The 19,673-nt window shown below is 37.4% G+C and overlaps 4 protein-coding genes, 1 non-coding gene and 1 pseudogene across 5 annotated transcripts; 3 read left to right on the forward strand and 3 right to left on the reverse strand.

The window, feature by feature from the left end:
- Nucleotides 1-7,904: 7,904 nt before the first annotated feature.
- On the reverse strand, nucleotides 7,905-8,007 carry LOC147930085 (U6 spliceosomal RNA). The gene has a single exon (XR_015576583.1). It is a non-coding gene; the product is annotated as a U6 spliceosomal RNA (small nuclear RNA).
- A 213-nt stretch (nucleotides 8,008-8,220) lies between these two features.
- On the forward strand, nucleotides 8,221-10,805 carry LOC104733091 (receptor-like serine/threonine-protein kinase SD1-8). The gene is made up of 5 exons (XM_010452702.2): nucleotides 8,221-9,538; nucleotides 9,632-9,757; nucleotides 9,877-10,037; nucleotides 10,162-10,372; nucleotides 10,463-10,805. The coding sequence occupies exons 1-5, from the start codon at nucleotides 8,221-8,223 to the stop codon at nucleotides 10,702-10,704; spliced, it is 2,058 nt and encodes a 685-aa protein (XP_010451004.2). The 3' UTR covers nucleotides 10,705-10,805.
- Nucleotides 10,806-10,887: 82 nt separating this feature from the next.
- Nucleotides 10,888-11,371, forward strand: LOC147930086 (putative serine/threonine-protein kinase receptor pseudogene; annotated as a pseudogene).
- A 3,359-nt stretch (nucleotides 11,372-14,730) lies between these two features.
- Nucleotides 14,731-16,321, reverse strand: LOC104729325 (protein CURVATURE THYLAKOID 1D, chloroplastic). The gene is made up of 5 exons (XM_010448261.3): nucleotides 16,121-16,321; nucleotides 15,666-15,868; nucleotides 15,301-15,408; nucleotides 15,144-15,215; nucleotides 14,731-15,073 (listed from the first exon to the last, which is right to left on the reverse strand). Exons 1-5 carry the CDS (start codon nucleotides 16,266-16,268, stop codon nucleotides 15,002-15,004), a joined length of 603 nt encoding a protein of 200 aa, XP_010446563.1. The 5' UTR covers nucleotides 16,269-16,321; the 3' UTR covers nucleotides 14,731-15,001.
- A 480-nt stretch (nucleotides 16,322-16,801) lies between these two features.
- LOC104729326 (uncharacterized) lies at nucleotides 16,802-17,530 on the forward strand. Its single transcript, XM_010448262.2, has 2 exons — nucleotides 16,802-16,899; nucleotides 17,011-17,530. Exons 1-2 carry the CDS (start codon nucleotides 16,867-16,869, stop codon nucleotides 17,407-17,409), a joined length of 432 nt encoding a protein of 143 aa, XP_010446564.1. The 5' UTR covers nucleotides 16,802-16,866; the 3' UTR covers nucleotides 17,410-17,530.
- Nucleotides 17,531-17,636: 106 nt separating this feature from the next.
- LOC104729327 (GLABRA2 expression modulator) lies at nucleotides 17,637-19,404 on the reverse strand. The gene is made up of 4 exons (XM_010448263.2): nucleotides 18,903-19,404; nucleotides 18,714-18,815; nucleotides 18,256-18,527; nucleotides 17,637-18,012 (listed from the first exon to the last, which is right to left on the reverse strand). The coding sequence occupies exons 1-4, from the start codon at nucleotides 19,264-19,266 to the stop codon at nucleotides 17,824-17,826; spliced, it is 927 nt and encodes a 308-aa protein (XP_010446565.2). The 5' UTR covers nucleotides 19,267-19,404; the 3' UTR covers nucleotides 17,637-17,823.
- Between the last annotated feature and the right edge of the window lie 269 nt (nucleotides 19,405-19,673).

Raw genomic sequence — 19,673 nt, forward strand, 5'->3', positions numbered from 1 at the left:
GAGTCCTAGTAATAATAATAACAAAAAAAAACAAACAAGTATTCATATTTTGAAAAATAAAATGTCTTGTAGTACTCTTCATATATAAATATCTCATGATGCAAGTTACCTGTCGAAATTAACAAAAAGATCATCACGACCATAGTGATGAAGAGGCTAACAAGTTTCACAGTCTTAGCCATTATATTTTGTCTATCTCTAAAAATAAAAATAAAAATTATGTGTCTTAATATCTCTTTTCTTGTCTTTGTAAACTTTTGATATGATTTTTTTTTATGTATGTAGCCATCGGACTGTTAATATATATATATATATATATATATATATATATAAAGGGGGAAAATGTAATAAAAATCCTCAATTTTCAAATTTGGAACGTTTTAATCACTAACTTTCATAATATCATTTTAATCACAAATTTTTGTTGACTTGACCATAAAATAGCAAAGTTTTGTTGACCACGTCATTTTAGGCACGACGTTTATTAAATCTCTAATCTTAGAAAGAAAACCCAAAATTCTCTCTATAATACTAAAATCTCTTATGCAATTTCTCGGTTCTGATGAGTTAAAGTTCAATCTTTGACATATGGTTGCGTCAGTGAGTGTGGTGTACCATCAATGGTGTAGAGAGAAAAACTTCATTTTTCCAGAGGAAAAACTTGATTTTTGGTGAGCTTTTTGTATTCCAAATTTCCTTTGTCCATTTGAATTCTCGGGTCTCCGCTGGGGTTGCTTCCTGCTCTACTCTAGGTTCTGCTTTTAGTCCTTCATAGTATCCCGACTTGACAGTGTAGATACCTGTTTTTTGTAGGAAGCCAAACATAGGAGTCTTCTGCCCCCATGGAGCTGATTTTAATCTGTAGGATTTCCTCTTCCAATTCAGGTAAGTTTTATAGAATTTTCTCCCTGTCCCAGTCTCGTGATGCGGGGAAAATGAGTTGATCAACCGTATGTAAGTGACTCGTTTCAGGAGGAGGGCCCATAAGTTGTTTGGGTGTGTTGATTGAGAGCCAGAGATTGTTCCAGATGCTTGTTGTTCTCCTGTTACCTATCACTTTTCCCATCTTGGTCTTTAGGAGATCCCTCCTTATGCAGATACCAGGCCACCCATGAGACGTAGAGGAGGGGACTTTGCTTTCCATAAATGGAGTCGAGTGACAATATTTGCCTAACAGAATTTTTGCCAGGAGACAATCCGGTTTTTTTAGGATTCTCCAACTTAGCTTTGCTCTTTATCAAAGGATAGAATATGGTACTATTACCACATATTGCTCTTAATCGCTTCTTTGATATAGTTTGTGGGGACCTTCGTGGTTTGATTTAATGTTGTGAGTTTTGGTTCATTGGTTTTGAAGGAAACACATCAGTGCACGGGTGGATTTACATGGGAATTGGGTAGGGCACGTGCCGTACCCATGCTACTAATTATAAACTAACTCTCTAATAGTAATATATATAGTACTATTGTTCAGTTTGTTCTTATACTGGGTGAGGAGTTCAATACTGGTCAAGATTCAAGATCCAAGGTCACACCTAATTGACAACAACCATAACTCTAATAATTCAATCCAGAAGACAAAAATTACTAACATAATTGACTTCCTTGCAGTGCCTGATGGTGTTAATCACACTGATCTTATAAGCCCAGCAATTGTGAGTAGCACGAGGATCACAGACCTGAGAGTGAGAGAGGAACAATTGCTCGGTGGAGATATATGTATAGGACCAGCGATGGCGATGAACTTGCTCTTCTTTAATTATCTCTTTCTCCGATCCACTAATACCATATAGTATTTCTTTTATATATGGCCGTGAATGCTCCCACGGAACTCGAAGCCATTAGTTATTCAAAAATATTTCATGTACTGTAGTAATTTAAATTCCAGGTGCCATCACATAGGCTGCACGCTCATATCTTTGTTGCGCTTCTCCAAATCATTTTCCATGTTTGTAATCTTCGCTACGACAAACTTTTTGGCATTATGAGTCTCTCTATTTTGTGGACCACATGTTTTACTGTATGTTGTGTGGCTGAGATATTATATTCATATGTCGAAGTTTTTTTTACCTTCCCTTTTATTATATTTTAATTTTAAGTAATATAATGTTATGTCTGAGATATTAAACTCACACGTAGATAAAATTAACATATGTTAATGTCGAAGATATTAAATTCACACGTAGAATTTTTTTTTTTTAATTTTTTTTAAAGTAACACAACATATGTTATGTTTGAGATATTAAATTAATACGTAGAAATTTTATTTTATTTTCAAATTTTAACATATGTCATGTCTGAAATATTAAATTCACTTTTTTTTTTTTTTTTTTTTTTTGTTAAAAGGTTTTCTTAAATAGAAGGCAAAGAGTACAACGAACAAGATGTAACCATTACAAACAGAAAGAAGAAAGAAAACTACTAGCTACTAAGTACTAAGGGAAGAAGGATCCAAGCAAAGGAAGCCTGAATAAGAAAGGAGAAACAAGCCTAAACTTAAAACTTTCAAACAGCCTTATGTAACCCAGCATTGAAGAATTGATGTCCCACGCTTTAATCCAAGCTGAATCATTGCATTACACTTATTTTCCATGGAGGAAAAAATGTGCCTTGCTACTTGAACTGGGAAGAGGGAGAGACCGTCATGGAAACGTCGATTTCGCTCACGCCACAATTCATAAATCGCAGCTTGCCAGCCTTGAAGGAGAGCAAGTTTTTTTTGCTTTGATACTAATATCGATGGCAGCCAAAGGAGGATCTGATCCCAGAGAAATGGAGGAGAAGAGATTTGAAGCCTTTGCATTATCAAACTCCAGACCTCTGCAGAAAAAGCACACTGAAAGAACATATGGTCTCTAGATTCGCAGGCTAGCCCACAAAGAAGACAATCTAACTCAACATCATATCCCCAAGCAGACAAACGATCAAGAGTAGGGTTACGATTAAGTATAAACAGCCAAGACGTAATAGCATGTTTTGGAATGACTGCTTTGTGCCACACAAGCGGAGCCCAAAATTTTCTTGTATTTGAAATCCTAACAGCATTCCACACAGCTTTTGAAGAGAAAAACTTGTAAGGAATACCATCAATTGCCCAAACCGGAGTATCATTTGATGATGACATGGTAATGGTAGAGATGAAAGAGTAGAGAAGAACTTGTCTCTCAGATCTGGCATTAGGGAGAGACCACCCATCTGCATTTCTCAACTCAGCGACAGTTGAAAACAGAGGGATCCCTATGTGAGAAGGGCCATCTGAACCAAGAAATTGGTAAAGAGGACCAAAGGGAGTCCAAGGATCCCACCAGAAGAAGGTAGAATCACCGTCTCCAATATTGATGCTGAGAAACTTAAGAGCTTTGGGACGTAACTTAAGTAATTTTCTAAAATTCCAAGAGTAAGCAGCATTGTTTTCATTGAGCGCCCACAAAGGAAATGTAGAAAGATACTTACTTCTTATCCATGCTACCCATAAAGAACCAGCTCTGAAAAACAGCAACCAAAAGAGTTTTAAGGCACAAGTCTCATTCCAAGTACCAATGTGCCTTAATCCAAGTCCACCCTCCAATTTTGGAAAACATATGTCATACCATGACACTTTAGCCCCTGAGGGTATATCTACCTTTCCATGCCAAAGAAAAGAGCTACAAAGGCCATTGATCCTCCGAATAACCTGCTTAGGAAGGAAGAAAGCACTAGTCCAAAAACCTACAATGCCCGAAATAACTGTAGATATAAGTGTTAACCTTCCCGCCAAGCTCAGAAACTTGTGAGTCCAACAATTGAGTTTCTTTCTTATTTGAGACAACAAAGGATCACAATCTGTCACTGAAAACTTCTTGGAGCATAAAGGGAGACCTAAGTATCTAACTGGAAGCGAGACCAGGTTTAGATTGAATAGGCTTTGTAGCCTCAACACACAACTCTCATTCAGACCAGAACAAAACATGGATGTCTTCTCCATATTCATTATTAGCCCAGAAATTTCTGCAAAATCTGCAAGAACTGACATAACTCCCCTTAAAGAAAGCTCAGAACCCTCGAGGAAGATCAATAAATCATCAGCAAAGCAAAGATGAGTAAGTTTAAGAGCCTCACAACCAGGATGATAATTGAACGATCCTTCTTCTGCTGCTTTATTCAACATTAGAGACAAAACATTCATGACCATAACAAACAGAATTGGGGATAATGGGTCTCCTTGGCGCAAACCTGTCTTTCCTTTGAAGAAACCTGACGTAACCCCATTTATACTAACACTGAAAGATGGGGAACAAACACAAGCTCTAATCCAATTAATGAAAACTTGGGGAACTTGATAAGCCCGAAGAGAGTTGAGGAGAAAGTCCCATCTAACTGAATCAAATGCTTTTGAAATGTCCACCTTAAGAGTAATTCTCGGTTTTCCTGAACTAAGATGATATCCTTGCACCACTTCTGAGGCCAATAATACATTCTCCATTAGCAATCTGTCTTTGACAAAGGCGGTTTGATTTGGAAGTATAAGCTCCGGTAGCAGAATCTTTAACCTGTTTTTCAAGAGGCGAGATATGATCTTGTAAACTGTGTTAAGACAAGATATAGGTCGAAAATCCTTCAAATCAACAACCCCAGGTCTTTTCGGAATAAGAACAAGAGAAGTAGCGTTTAGGGCTGATGGGATAAAGGAATCCAGGAAAAATTGTCTCACTCCCATTGTTAAATCCTTCCCAATAATAGACCAACTAGCCTTAAAAAACTCTGCAGAAAAACCATCTGGACCTGGAGTTTTATTTAGAGGCATTTTGAAAAGACAAGATTTAATTGCTTCATCAGAGAAAGGTGAGGACAGAGAAGACTGCTGCTCCACTGTACAAGTTGCTAAGATTACAGACTTTAGAAAATCAGGCAACTGAGGAATGAACCTCCCCTTGATAGTGCACATAACCCCAGTAAAATGTTCCACAGCTAGATCATGGACTTCCTTGAGAGATGAAGTGGTGGAACCATCCTCTTTAAACAAGAGCTTTATGGCATTCCCTGCATTTCTAGCTGCAGAGACTTTATGGAAGAAAGAAGTATTAAAATCACCCTCACCCAACCACTTTAGACGAGACTTTTGTTTAAACAAACTTTCTTCAGCTAGCCTAAGACTCAACCATAGCTCTTTTGCTTCAGTTTCATTCTGAATATTGAAAGGAGATGGGTCATTCAAAGCTAACAACTGAAGGGCATTAAGCTTAGCATGAGCCTGAATAACCCTCTTCTCTAGATCGCTAAAATTTTCTTTCATCAAAGACTTCATAGGGCCTTTCATTTTCTTGAGCTTGTAACAAAAATCTTTAAGAGAAGATACTGAGATTCCAACCTGAACCCAAGCTTCCATCACTGAATCCATAAACTTCGGATGTTTTGTTAACAACGAGAAAAACTTAAATGGTCTGGTACCATAAGAAGGAGGCGGCGTGTGGAGCTTGATCGAGCAAGGTGTATGATCTGAAAACTCTGGGGCCTCAAAAGTATAATGACTAGTAGGGAAATTAAGCAGCCAACACCCATTCACTAAGCAACGATCCAATTTCTTTCCAATAGGATCTACAGATCTTTTATTTGTCCAAGTGAATTTAGGACCACTAAAAGGAAGATCAAACAAGCCTAAATCTGCTAAACAGTCTCCAAACATCCTCATACCACGTGTAGAACTCAGAAAATTAACATTTGAGGTTTCAGTTACACTAAGGATCTCATTAAAATCCCCAATGATCATCCACGGCCTGTTTGATAAACCAAAATTCACCTCTGTATCTCGAAGAGAACTCCAAAGCTTTTTCCTTTCCTCCTCTTCGTTCGAAGCGTAAACTGCCGAATATATAATTTCAGAACCATCCTCTAATGAAATTTCACAAGTAACTGACTGAAGGTCCATTGAAAGTACTCTAGCTGTAATAGGGGCTTTGTAAATGATCCAAATCTTTCCCAAATCTGAAAACTGGTAATTAGATAAAACAGTCCACTCCGGACCAAAAGATGACAAAATATGGTTCTTATTTGCTTCTTTAACATGCAACTCCAAAAGGGCTCCAAAAGAAACTTGATGAGAACGAAGCCAGTTGCAAAGAGGCCGATGCTTTGACCATTCGTTAAGACCTCGCACATTCCAAAAAAAGTTATTCGACATAAACAGATTATAGGATGTGACGCTTCCCTCCTTGTATGGAGAGAACGCCACCTTGAACAGGTGATAGATGATCAAACCTCTTCCTCTTCGATTTCTTCCCTTTAGAGGGAACTGAAGAAGAGGAAGAAGGATCAAAGAGAACCATCGAAGAAGACTCCCCTCCGGAAACTGTCGCAGTTACCTCCATTGATAGCATATCAAAACGGTTTGAGGTTGTTGTAGGTGGAGGAACATCCACGAGTAAAGCAGAAGAGTGGGTGGTATGAGTGGCCGATTCAAAAGACTGATCAGCAGAGTTAGTGTTTGGTAAGTTTGATGTTGATTCTGGAACAGAGGTGAAGACATGGGTTTTGTCACTAACCGTAGTAGCTAAAACTGATGAAGACTTCCGTTCTAAAGAAGGAGTTTGGGTTTCCATAGGTGTTGTAGATGTAAGTTCTTTTAAATTATCCAAGGGAGGAGGAGTTTCAACAGAAACACCATTATCACCTGTAGCAAAACGACTAGGAACTGGTTTCCATACCTGTTTTTTTCCAACAGGAGATGTCGAAGAAAGCTTAACTGTTGGTCCAGTAGGCGAGTTATTCTCAGAACCTACCACAGAAGCATTTGATTGAGGAGCAATAGGACAAAGAGAAGCTTTGTGTCCAATTTCGTTACAAAAAGAACAAAGAGGAGGCAACCACGGATACGAGACTGTGAGAAGCAAAACATGACCATCCTCTCGCTCAATCTCCAACACAGAAGGAAGAGGTTTCATAAGATCTACAATAACTTTAACTTCTGCAGAATTAATACTAGTGAGAGGCTTGTGGTCTACTGCTCGACCCAACGGCTTACAAATGAAACTTAGTCCCTCACGAGTGATTAGATCAAAGGGAATATCCTTTATAGTAGCCCAGACTGGAGCTTTCTCCAACGAAGGAGGGTTGTAACTAAACTCAGATTTCCAAGCCGTGACAAAAAACGGAGAATCACCTACATGCCACAATTCGTGTTGCAACACCCGATTCCTTAATGAAGGAGAAGGAATATGGAAGAGAAAAGCATTTGATGTCAATTTATGGATCGTAACTCTTTTATCTTTCCCCCACAGGAAGTTCAAGACACCCCAAATTTTTCCATAAGATGGAGCCTTTCCATAGAAAATTCCCACAATGAAGTCTTCATGAATCTTCGCTCCTCTTTCAAAAACTGAATTAGGAACCTTGACACGAGGACGACCTTCTGAAGATATAGAAACATCAGCCGAAGAAACCGGAATTTTCTCCGAAGAGATAAGATTTTTTGCCCAATTGAAACCTGACTCAGCAACACTAGGCAAAGAAACTGGAGGAGACGAGGCCTTAGTAGAGACAAAAGAGAGAGAAGAAGATTTGTCCTTACCCAAAGAAGAAGGGGCCACTCCAAGAAGACCTTTCTCAGAGGGAATAGCTTGATTTTGCAGATTTGAGGGAAGAGAGAAGGAAGAAGACGGCAAATCCGACATCACCACATCAATTGGAAAAGAAGATTGAACCGGATTTGGAGATTCAGAGTGAAGTAAAGATGGATCCGGTGGAACCGGAGGAGGAAGGGGAGGCAGAGCCTCAGTCATCGATGAGAAGAAGCTTGCAACTGCTATTTTTAAAACAACGGAGTAATCGCTGTTCAGAAGAAAGAGAAATCCTTTTTTTCTTTTTCCCCAGAAAAGGAGCTGCTTCGAGAGAGAAAAAAGCTTTCTTCAAAATACTTTAAGTGATACGTTTTTAATTTGGACCATTTCTCGATTTGTGCGTGTCATCCTTGCGCAGGGGCCATGCTAATCTTCTCTGTATCGTTCCAATTTTATCGGATGTCCCCGAAGGGACAAATATATTGATAGAACATATGTTATGTCTGAGATATATTAAATTCACACGTAAAATAGTTTTATAAACGTGTATTCGCCAAGCTAAGTGACGAAAAGTCAACCTCAACCACGTGTATGGACCCGTCTGCTACTTAAAGTTATTTAACAGAGAGTTTTTCTTCTTCGTATGAATTTAAATTAGCAAAGAAAAAAAAATAAAAAAATTGCGACGATGATGAAGAGGAGGAGTGTACCTCACGGCAACGCATTCTTGTTGTATTTCATACAACTTTTTTCGTTGATCCCTTCCATTGCAAGCTACGATTCTACATTGTCACAAGCTAGAGTACTACTACCTATGAGGATCACAGAGAAAGAGATCATAGTGTCCCCTGGAGATGTATTCGAGCTTGGTTTCTTCAAACCTGCAAAGAGATTTCAAGAAAGAGATCGTTGGTATCTCGGAATATGGTATAAGAGATTTGCGAAGAGAGTCGTATGGGTTGCCAACAGAGACAACCCTCTCTCCAGTCCTATCGGAACCCTCGAAGTCGCGAATAGTAATATTGTCCTCCTCGATCGATCTGGCGGGGTTGCGTGGACGACGAATCTGACAAGCAGTCTGTCCGAAGACCAACCCTTGTACGCTGAGCTGTTCCACAACGGTAATTTCGTGCTAAGATACCCCTCGAACAGTTATCCATATCTGTGGCAGAGCTTTGATTTCCCGACGGATACTCTACTCCCTGGAATGAAGTTAGGTTGGGACCGCAGAACGAACATCACAAGAGCACTACGGTCCTGGAAGAGCTTAGATGATCCTTCAAATGGAGACTTTATCTATAAGATTGAAATTCGAAAGCTTCCAGAGAGTTTCATATTTAAAAATAATTCGCCAATCTACCGAAGTGGGCCGTGGAATAAAGTCATTCTGAGTGGGTCATCGACAGCTACCCAAGTATCGCCTTATGCTACAATCAATCTTACAGAGACTAGCGAAGAGGTTACATACTCGTTCGACATCACTAATAATAGCTTCTACTCCGTACTGATAATGAGCCACGTTGGATCCTTGCGACGTTGGGTGTGGACGCCAACAGCGAAAAAATGGACGGTGCAATGGGAAGCACCAGAAGACCAATGTGATAGCTACAGTAAATGTGGGCCTAATAGTTATTGTGACATCACCACAATGTCGAAATGTAACTGTATCCAAGGGTTTCGGCCTAGAGACCAAGAGGCATGGGAGTTTAAAGATGTGACAGGTGGGTGCGTGAGGATGTCAAACCTGAGCTGCGTTGAAGATAGTACTTTTCTCCCGCTTAGAAAAATGAAGTTGCCAGATACTAAGACCACTGTTGTGGACACTACAATTGGGATAGAAGAATGTAGGGAGAGGTGCCTTAGGACTTGTAATTGCACGGCGTTTGCTAATACCGACATGCGCAATGGTGGGTGGGGTTGCGTGACTTGGACAGGTGACTTGGTTGATCTTCGGAGTTACAGCCGGGAGGGTCAAGATTTGCATGTCAAGCTAGCAGCTAATCTCGGTTAGTTCGGATCCAAATTCTCTATATAATTAAGTTTTGTTATAATTATCCTATTATCTTGGGATACAATATTGACAAGACTTGTTTGTTCAGGGGAAAAGAGAAAAGCGAATAAGAAAACGATCATTGGATCAACGGTAGGAGGATGTTTGTTACTTGTTTTAAGTTTCATTATTCTTTGTTTCTGGATGAGAAGAAAGAAGCTTGCAGCTGCTAACGGTATTCTTATACATTAATTCTTTACTCTTCTTCTTTTTTTTTTCTTTTTACCTATCTCTCTCTCTCTAACTATCTTTGATATAACAATTAATGATGCCTTGATAATATGGTTTTGTCAGAACTGAAACAAGTGTCACAAGAGACAAACCAAGATCTGATTATCAACACAGCCGAGGATTGGGGATCCAAACTCATGGATTTTGACGTTATTGCCGCGGCAACCAACAACTTTTCGAATGATAACCAGCTTGGAAAAGGTGGTTTCGGTATCGTTTACAAGGTAAGTTAAAATAATAATAATTAAAAGAGCACCCAGAATATATATATATATATATATATATATATTGGCACGATCAGGTCTACTAAATAATGTTTTTACTTATATATTAATTACGAGGTAACAGGGACATTTAAGCCACGGGCAAGAGATCGCGGTGAAACGATTGACCCAAATGACACCAAAAGGAGTAGAGAGCTTCAACACTGAGATGAAGCTGATAGCAATGCTACAACACACAAACCTCATTAGACTTGTGGGGTTTTGCTCTACCAAAGACGAGAAAATCATAGTATATGAGTATCTTGAAAACTCAAGCCTCAACAAGTATCTCTTCGGTAAAGGGTCTTTGCCTTTTTTTTTAAAAAAATGTAGAGTTGATCTCAATAATGTCACTGAAATATAATTTGATTGTGATTCTTCCGCAGATACAACCCGAGGTTCCGTTCTGAATTGGGAGCAGAGATTCGACATCACCGTTGGTATTGTCCGAGGGCTTGTTTATCTCCACCAAGATTCTCGGTTTAGGATCATTCACTTAGATCTAAAACCGGGAAATATATTGCTGGACAAAGACATGACTCCAAAGATCTCGGACTTCGGAACGGCACGGATGCTTGGAGGAGGGGATGAGACTGAAGCTCATGTGACGAGTTTGTGTGGAACATAGTGAGAAATGATAATTTTTGAAACACACAAAGATCGATTGGTGAGTGAGATATATAAATATTTATTTAATTAACTAACAACGGTTTACTAAATTTGTCAAGCAGCGCGCGGTTACGTTGCCCCAGAATTCATAAACGACGACGGGACAATATCAGTGAAATCGGATGTTTTCAGCTTCGGGGTCATGCTTCTTGAGATGATCAGTGGCACGAAGAATGTCGATTTCTTTAATCTGAACGACGGAAACACTCTTCTCAACCACGTACGTATGTAATAAGTTTTCTTATATTTGTATATATTTATTTGCATTATTTCTTTCTTTAAGATTTAAACTTTTTAATTATATATATAAATGGCAGATATGGTATCACTGGAACGAAGGGAACGGGCTAGAGATCGTTGATCCGACAATCAAAGACTCATTATCGTCGTCCGTATTTCGATCACAACAAGTTTTGCGATGCATCCAGATCGGCCTGCTTTGTGTTCAATACCTACCAGAGGACAGGCCAACGATGTCTACGGTGGGTCTGATGCTCGCAAGGGAAACAGAGGCAATACCACAACCTAAATCACCGGTGGATATTGGGTCTTCGTCCAGAGGAGGACTACAGGAGAGCGTATCCGGAACAGTTCCTGAAATGACCATGACCTTTGAGGGTCGCTAAATGGTAAAAAATGTATGAAATCCACTTCTTAAATTAAGTATCAGTTATGAAATCCACTTCTTAAAAACACCTCTTTCTTCGTTTAAATATTTACGTATCAGTTATCACACACAACATTTATTACTATGGATTGTGTCTACGTTTATGAATTTGTTGAAAATAAAATTTATGTGTATATTTATATATATATTCTTAATGCTCTATTTTGGGTTTTTCATCTAAAGGCATCACCAATGGTGGGTTTTAATTTTTAATCTCTTATATACTGTTGTAATTTTTAATGAATATATTATGTACTGTTGGTTTATAAAATAAGAACCTTTAAGATTCAAATTAAAATTATCCTCTCCAATGGTATACTGAGTCTCTTATTTTTGAAAATATAGTTTTTTTTTTTTTCAATCTAATCTCATTCAACTTCCAAGCCCTTTGATCAGTTCTGAACAAACAAAACAACTAAAACAACATTAATTAAGCTTTGGTGCAACAAGGACATTGTTCCTAAAGAAAAAGAAAACGTAACTTGATTTGAGAATAAAAAAAAGATGAGCAGACTCTTATGGAATATGAAATGGTGCTACAAAGCTGTAAGAATTGAAGAAGATCAAAATCGAAGTGAAGGATCATGAACACAACCAGTTAAACTAAAGTATGACTAAGCATGAGAGTTGTGCAAATGAGATGATGGAATTAATAATAATGAGACCAATATGTGTAATACTTGAAGTCTGATTCAGAATGTCAAGGTGTGTGAAATGAATATACATGAAAAAGTCTGCTAGCTTATAATGTTGTTACTCACCCTTTTGTGGACAAAGCCAATGTATCATTCCTCCGTCAGTGACACCCTTTGTCACAGAGAAAACAGGAAAATAATTCCCCCTAAATGTATCGTATCATTCCGTCGGTTACACACTGGTTCCTACACAAAAGAATGTGAAAACCCATTTAAGCATAAACACAATCAAAGATGTTCTATCCCCTCTTGATATAATTCCCCTAATGTGCCACACCCACAAATCACGGAACATATAGTTAACTACCATTACTCAAAAATATCACAAACCTGCTTCAGCTCAGCAATCTTCATCCTCCGTTGAAGCTGAGAAGAAAACAGAATAGTCAGAAACTTTAAAATCAGAAAAAAAAAAAAAAAAAAAAAAAAAAAAAGGTAAAAAAACAATAGGATTTGAGGAGATAAGACCTTTTTCTTTTTATTAGATAGCCCTAACATATTACCCGGACTCGAAACCCGAACCCGAATCCGATCCGAAGTGAATGGTTTGGTTCGGGTTCGGGTATTGTACAAAACCCGTTTGGGTTCAATACCTCTGAGGTTCGGATACCCGATCGGGTTCGGGTATTACCCGAACCCGAATGCCCACCCGAATTAAATGTAAAAATATGTATTTTAAGGGATTTGAACCCACAACCTTGAACATTTACAAATACATCATTAACCATTTTGCCACTTCAGTTTCTTTGTCTCAAAATGAAATGTTAAATATTTATATATATACAAGTTTTCTAAAATTTATAAAAAAAATAAAAATTAGTTTTTTTTTTTTTGTTCATGGTTCGATTGAGTTCGGGTATACCCGAATAACCCGAACAGGTATTACCCGAACCCGAACCCGAAAGTATAGAAAATCCGAACGGATTCTATATGTCTAAACCCAAAAACCCGAACCCGATCGGGTTCGGGAATCCGAATGCCTATTAGAGATGCCTTTCTCTTCTCTCTGAGGTGGTGGTAGTTATCCTCCTGCTCTTCCTCGTCGGAGTCGTCTGAGTTAACCTTCTTCTTTACATCCTCTTTCTCCTCAGACTCATATCCTTCTTACCGTCTTCCTCAGTGGCAGCAACTCCCGGAAGTTGAACTTCTCAAAGATCTCCTCCAATTCAATTACCTCCAAGCTGTAACCGATTGAGGAAGGTCTAATACTCTATTTTGGGTTTCCGGTGATGATATAAAAATGGTTATTATTCTCCAAAACTGTCAATCTTAATTAATTAAAAACATTGCAAAAATGTAATTTTATCATATAAAGTAAGATATATATACATGATGCATACCATAGAACCGAACAAAGAGTAATAAGTAATCGACGTAGCAATTATTTCATCACTCATTCAATAATCAAATAGTATTATTAGTTATTCAATAAATTTTAGAAAGCTTATTTTAAATTCTAGGTGGAAATCCGCTTTCACAACTGCATGCGCATATCTTTGTTGTGCTTTTTCCATAACATCTTCCGACGCCAAAACCGTCAATATGACAAGTTTTATTGCATAATGTGTCGCCCTTTCCTGCACTGCATGTCTTAGAGGTTTGAGTCTTGCTTCGTGTTAGGATACATTATTTTGGAATTTTTCTTGGGTCAGGCTTGAACCTGGTTGCTGAGTTAAGAATTCTTTTTGGATTGGGCTCGAAACTAGTTGTTTAATAAATTTCAAAAAGAAACCATCCATTAAAATATATATATATATATCGTTAGTTAATTTTTGGTTTAGATGGTTTAATCAAAATTCAAAACCTAAGTGTAGACAAACAATTAAAATAAAATTAAAAGATCAAAATCCGAGATTCATAGTTTCATACTCCCTCTATCCTTGATAAGTTGATGTTTAGTATTTGTCACACATATTAAGACAGAAAGAATGTAATTAATTTATTCTTTATTTTTCTAATAATTTATTTATTTTTATTTATGGTCACTCATGTATTTGTCTAATGATTTATTTTACTAACATTTTCTCCACTTTTTCACTTTCCCACATTTTTAATATTAAAATACTTTAAACATCAATCTTTTAGAAACAAGAAATATTCTCTAAAACATCAATTTATCAGGAACAGAGAGAGTATATTAAAATGTTTATTAGCTGTTGAAATCAATACGATAATGATCATCACAAACATGATGAAACTAACATGTCCGACTTCTTTTACCATTTTAATCGTATTGTTTTTTTCTTTTTCTTTTTTTGTTTTATGGAATATTTTGTTTTGTGGAATATTTATAAAGAAATTACTTTTCTATTTTAAGATATAAGCAAAAATAGTTGTTATCATAGAAAAAAAAAATTGTAAGAGAAGAATTAATAGTAGTAGTAAGACCACATATTGCTGTCAATCACTTGTTTGCTATTTTGTAAGGAGTTTATGGTATGATGTTAGGAGTTTTAGTTCATTATTTTCTTTTGAAACATGGTATTGAATGAAACACGATAGTGGGAGCCTCCTTTGTTTATTTTTTTTATTCAAAGTGTGGGGTTTTGATATCATTTTGCCTGAGAGAAATGTCGTTGCTTGGAATGACACGATTAAAATCTAGGTATTTGCAAAACAGAAAGAGCGAGAGAGAGGGGTTTATGGTATCATTTTGCAAGATGCATAGCGTTGGTTCTCATGTTTAAAAGTCGAAACCGAAAACATTGAAAACTACACATACATAACATCGAATTTAAGTTACTTGGAACCATCCTAAAATTCTAATCATCAAACAGAAGTAGAAAAAACCCAAAAGAGGTACATTATTGTTGTTTCCATAAAAACGAGTGGGAAAACGAAAAAAAAACCTGTGAGGAACAATTTCTAGAAGCCAAAAAAACTAGCGACTACTCTCACTCACAATCAGACCCAAGAACCTGCTTTTTTATTTCAGTAACCTTGGTCTTGAGTTCGTCTCTGTTCCTCTGCAAATAAAGTGAATTGTTTTTAACGAAAACACCATGAATTTTAAGTTTTACACTCAAGCTTGCTTACCTTAAATAGCAGGTAACGGGTAGTGAACCAGAGTGTGTATCCTAGACCAACCACTTCCATTAGTTTAGGAAACTGTAACATTCAATATGAAAGGGTTATAAGTAGTACAAAAATATATTAAATACCATTTCCTTACGGGATAGAGAGTAGTACTCACCAGAGGGATTGATTCGAGTGAACTGACGATTGCAGATGTTAAGTAGAGAGCAACGACTGCACCACTCCCATAAAGCAAGATTGAATATGTTTTGTCTGAGTCCACCAGCTAAATTGACAAATCACAACATCAGTCACTTGTTAGGTTTTCAGATATTCATGTTGATGAATAAAAAACTTCAATAGGAACAAATGTTTCTTTAAACATTTACATAATCATCACATTTGACACACACTAAAATCATCAAGCATAAAGAACTACCATAGATGAAATGAGAAAATGGGTTACTCTTATCTTAGCGAAGCGAGAGACAACAATACAATTCATATACATTAAAAAATAACATTCCTGGTAAAGAAAGATACCTTAATGTCGTTGAAGAACTCTAGGGCTTGAGTTTGGTGCTCGTCTTCAGCTTGAGCTTCACTAGTCGAGTTTATCTCTTCTTCTACAGCTCCATCATCACCAAACTCATTGACTCCTCCTTTTCCTCCTCCTCCTCCTCCAGTTGATGTTTCTTCAAAGACTGTTTCTCCTGGAAACTTTCTACTACAACGCAGTAACGTGCCTAGCCAGTTGAAACACAAGATAACATCAGCGCAAAAACCAAATTTAACAAATCCAATTTAAAACAAAAACAAAAAAAAATCGAAATGATGATAATGTTAATTGCTTATCCAAATTGGGGGGTTTTTTGAATAATCCAATAACGCAATACAAGAAACATGGAAGAGAGAGCGAGCCAATGAGTGAATCACACAGCAAACAAAAAAAAAAAAAAAAAAAACAGGAACCTAGGAGGGTTTCACAGTTGTCGTACGGGTACGGGAGTGGAGAAGGACAGAGGCAACGTTTCGCCGGAGAGGAAGAGAGATTCCATGAAAAGCGAGGTATCCATGGCGGTTGATACTCGAAGTCGAAGGGAGACGAGTGATAATGGTAGAGGAAGAGCTGGTACAGACCTCCATCTTCGTATGGAGAGAAACGTCACTTCGGCTTCGGCTTCGGCTTCTCAAATCTGTCTTGTGATGTGTTTTTTTTTCTAGGGTTCCTTATTGGGCCATGATTTTTACATGGGTTGGGCCGGCCCAAATATATTTAAAACATTTTAGAAAAATACTTCACAAAAGGTTTTCATTATAAAGTACTGTATTTGATTTACAGATGAATCTTCTTCTTCTTCTTCTTAATATCCAGTCCAGGGAGAGATAGTATAGATCCTACTTTAAAGCAATCCATAGAGCAGCCTTATAAGTAAAGCACTACTCTACTATTCTCACCAACAATTATTATAAGGACATCAAACTAATGCTAAAATTACCGGACTTGCAATTAGATTTGATATTTGGCGCGTAAAAATGCTTCAGAGGTTGTTTTAGTTAACGGTCACTTAAAAACCCCTACAATGCTACAATTAATTTGGACCACCAAACTATCTAATACAGGAGAGGGACCCCCCATCAATGACAATGTCCATGTCAAAACGATCTTGTTTTATAACCCCCATTTTGTGAATCTGGTGTTAAGAAAGAAACATAGACAACATAAAGAGGGGACTGTAAAGCCATGGACCATCACCAAGACTATAGTCGACAGAACGTAAGTAAATTGCATGTAGACAAATTGCGTTTAATGTAGTAACCATTCATCATCATGGTCATGGAAAGAAAAGCTGTTAGCTACTGATTGTTTTACAAGTATTTATTGTAGGAGGAGAGGAGACTCTTATTGTCCAAAGAAGAAGAGAGGATTCGGGATGAGCTTGAGACGGAAATCGAAAGAAATTTGGAAGGGGAATTCAAGGATGGGATCTATAACCTAGCGCTTAAGCTGCGCCGACTGTATGAACAAAGACGGGAAAGAGAAGCGTCCCTCGATGTTTCAGTGAGGAAGAGCAAGCGAGTATTGGAGGTTAACATAAGTATAAAGATGGAAGGAGATACCAAGATAGAGATCACTGAGAGGAAGAAGGAAGTAGACAACGAAAAGACAAAGAAAACAGAGAATTTGGACAAGAGAAACAAGTTTGCAGCAACTGGTGAAGATAAAACAGGAAAGGACAAGATGACGAATCGAACCAGGGCACATGAACTCAGATGGAAATGGTAAAGGGATTGATTGGCCCTACTTATTTGCTGGTATTTATGTTTGTTTTTTTTTTTGGAACTTTGTTTCTTCTGCAAATCCTATTTAATATACGACTGAAATAAGAGTTATGCTTGCTATCCCATAGAGCAGTGCAATTGAGATAGGAAGAGTAACAACAAAATCATCTTTTTTATTACAACCATATACTAAAATCTAACAAAATTATCAAAAACATAATAAACTTTATATCCTAGAATCCAATTAGTTTTTTTTTATTAGCAATAAATATGATTAGGAGAAACATTTAGCAAAGGAATGATATTTGGTATATTAAGACATGGTAACTGATTGAGAATGAGAGAATCAAATAATTTAGTTTGCAACAAAAAAAAAAAAAAAAAAAGGCTATTGTGATCAAGAATGCACCAGGGTATATCACACCGACTGTAAGGCACCGGCTTGCAATGTATCTTGCAGAGATGTAACAGCGCCTTCATAGTTCAAGAAACCCATGAACCAAAACTCATGGTCGTCGACCGAGATTACCTGGATGTACTTTTCTGCGGGATTGACTATGCTTGTCGACGGGTTAACCGATTTAAGCTGATGTAATGGGATCACTACCTGTTTAATAAAAGGAAGATATAAGTAACAATAATAATAAGTGTTATCATAGTCTGCACAAGAAAGTGGTCACAGAATCTAACGTTATTCAGCTTAAGTTGCTGCTATCATCTATGAGGTCTCATTCTAGTCGCTCTTAATCTTGATGGATCATAATGAAGTAACGTGAATGCCACATAGTTATGGAACACACACAAAAAAAGAAAAAAGACACTTTCATAACTAGAATATTCTGAAAATTACCTTATAATAGCTCCATTCAGTTTGGCCAGAATTTTTATAAGAGAGAGGGTTATCGCTACAGTAGGCAAGTTTAGCAGTAGAAATATAAAGAACACCCATGACTGGACCAGCTGAGGTAGACAAGTAGCAAGCAAATGAGTTTTGCAGCTGCTCCTCTGGAACTGTTTCAAAGGTTTGCCTGAAGATCTTCTCATACCCTCCTTCCGCCAGAACCTTTGTACTCTGTGCTATTCTTCCCATTGCAGCATCAGCAAAACTCGGAGCAGTTTTCACTGATTCATTATAGTTGACACCAAGATTTAATAGTTAGACATACCAACCATACATAAACACACACACACACACACAATGCATAAACTCATCAAGAAGAAGTGATAATTCCATCGAACCCTATAAAAATGTCACAGGGCTAACGAACGAACAATGCAAACCATATAGATAAAGATGGGGAAACTCACGGTGTTGCCACGTGTTTCCGGCAAGGCTCTCAGCCTTCATAGCTGCTTCTCCAACCTTCCTTCCCCATCTCCCAAGCACACCTTTCACAGATTCCATAGTTTCTGATCCAGTTTCCAAAAAAACGTTTACACATCTCTCATAAGCAAAAAGGGAACAGAACAAAATTTGAGATACCGTTTCTAAAACACCTTTCAAAGAGGCATCCGAAGTTTCAGCGGGAGCACGAGCGACGTAAGGATTATTAGATCCCGCTGACGAGACGGTCTTCTGATCCGGTGCAGGAGATTCAGAAACCAAATCTGGATTCCAATGAACCGATTTCCTCGATCCGGAAGCTGTTCGAGCCGGCGGTGCGGCTTGATCGGCTCCTTTCGTCTCGATTTTTTCAAAATGTAGCGTCGTAGATTCATCAGATAAAGATATCACAGAACTCGCATCCTCGGCTCCTTTATCATCCACTGGCTTCAGATCAGCACTATGCGGTGGCTTTGGATTCCGATCATTCATTGGAACCTCCGATTTCACTGTCGTCTCTTTCGTCGGTTGCTCCATTTCCAAAGTTTTTTTTTCTTTTTTTAATGATCTTTTTTATTTGCGATGTGTGTGGGGTAGACTTTATTTATTTATTAATTAATTATAGTAGTTTCGCTATAAGAACTTTAAAACAAAAAAAAATAAGGTTTTATCATTGGACTTATAAATAAATAAAGGTCATTTATAGTGGTTGTGAATGTTTTTAGGAAGACTTGTAAAATTAAGAATCATTGAATGAATTTTTATTTTTAAAAACTTAAAAATAAGTTTCTTCTTAAAGAAAATAAACTTTAAAAAATAAAGAAGTTATGGAGAGAAAAATCTTATTATCATTACTAGGAGAGAACATGTGTCATGAACATATAATTTTCTAGTTTGTTAATAATATTTAATTTTATTAATAGTTGTAAAATCTTTTGTTATTT

This window comes from Camelina sativa, chromosome 12 (genome assembly GCF_030686135.1).
Source record: "Camelina sativa cultivar CO46 ecotype springtype chromosome 12, ASM3068613v1".
In the NCBI taxonomy this organism is placed as follows: Eukaryota; Viridiplantae; Streptophyta; class Magnoliopsida; order Brassicales; family Brassicaceae; genus Camelina; species Camelina sativa.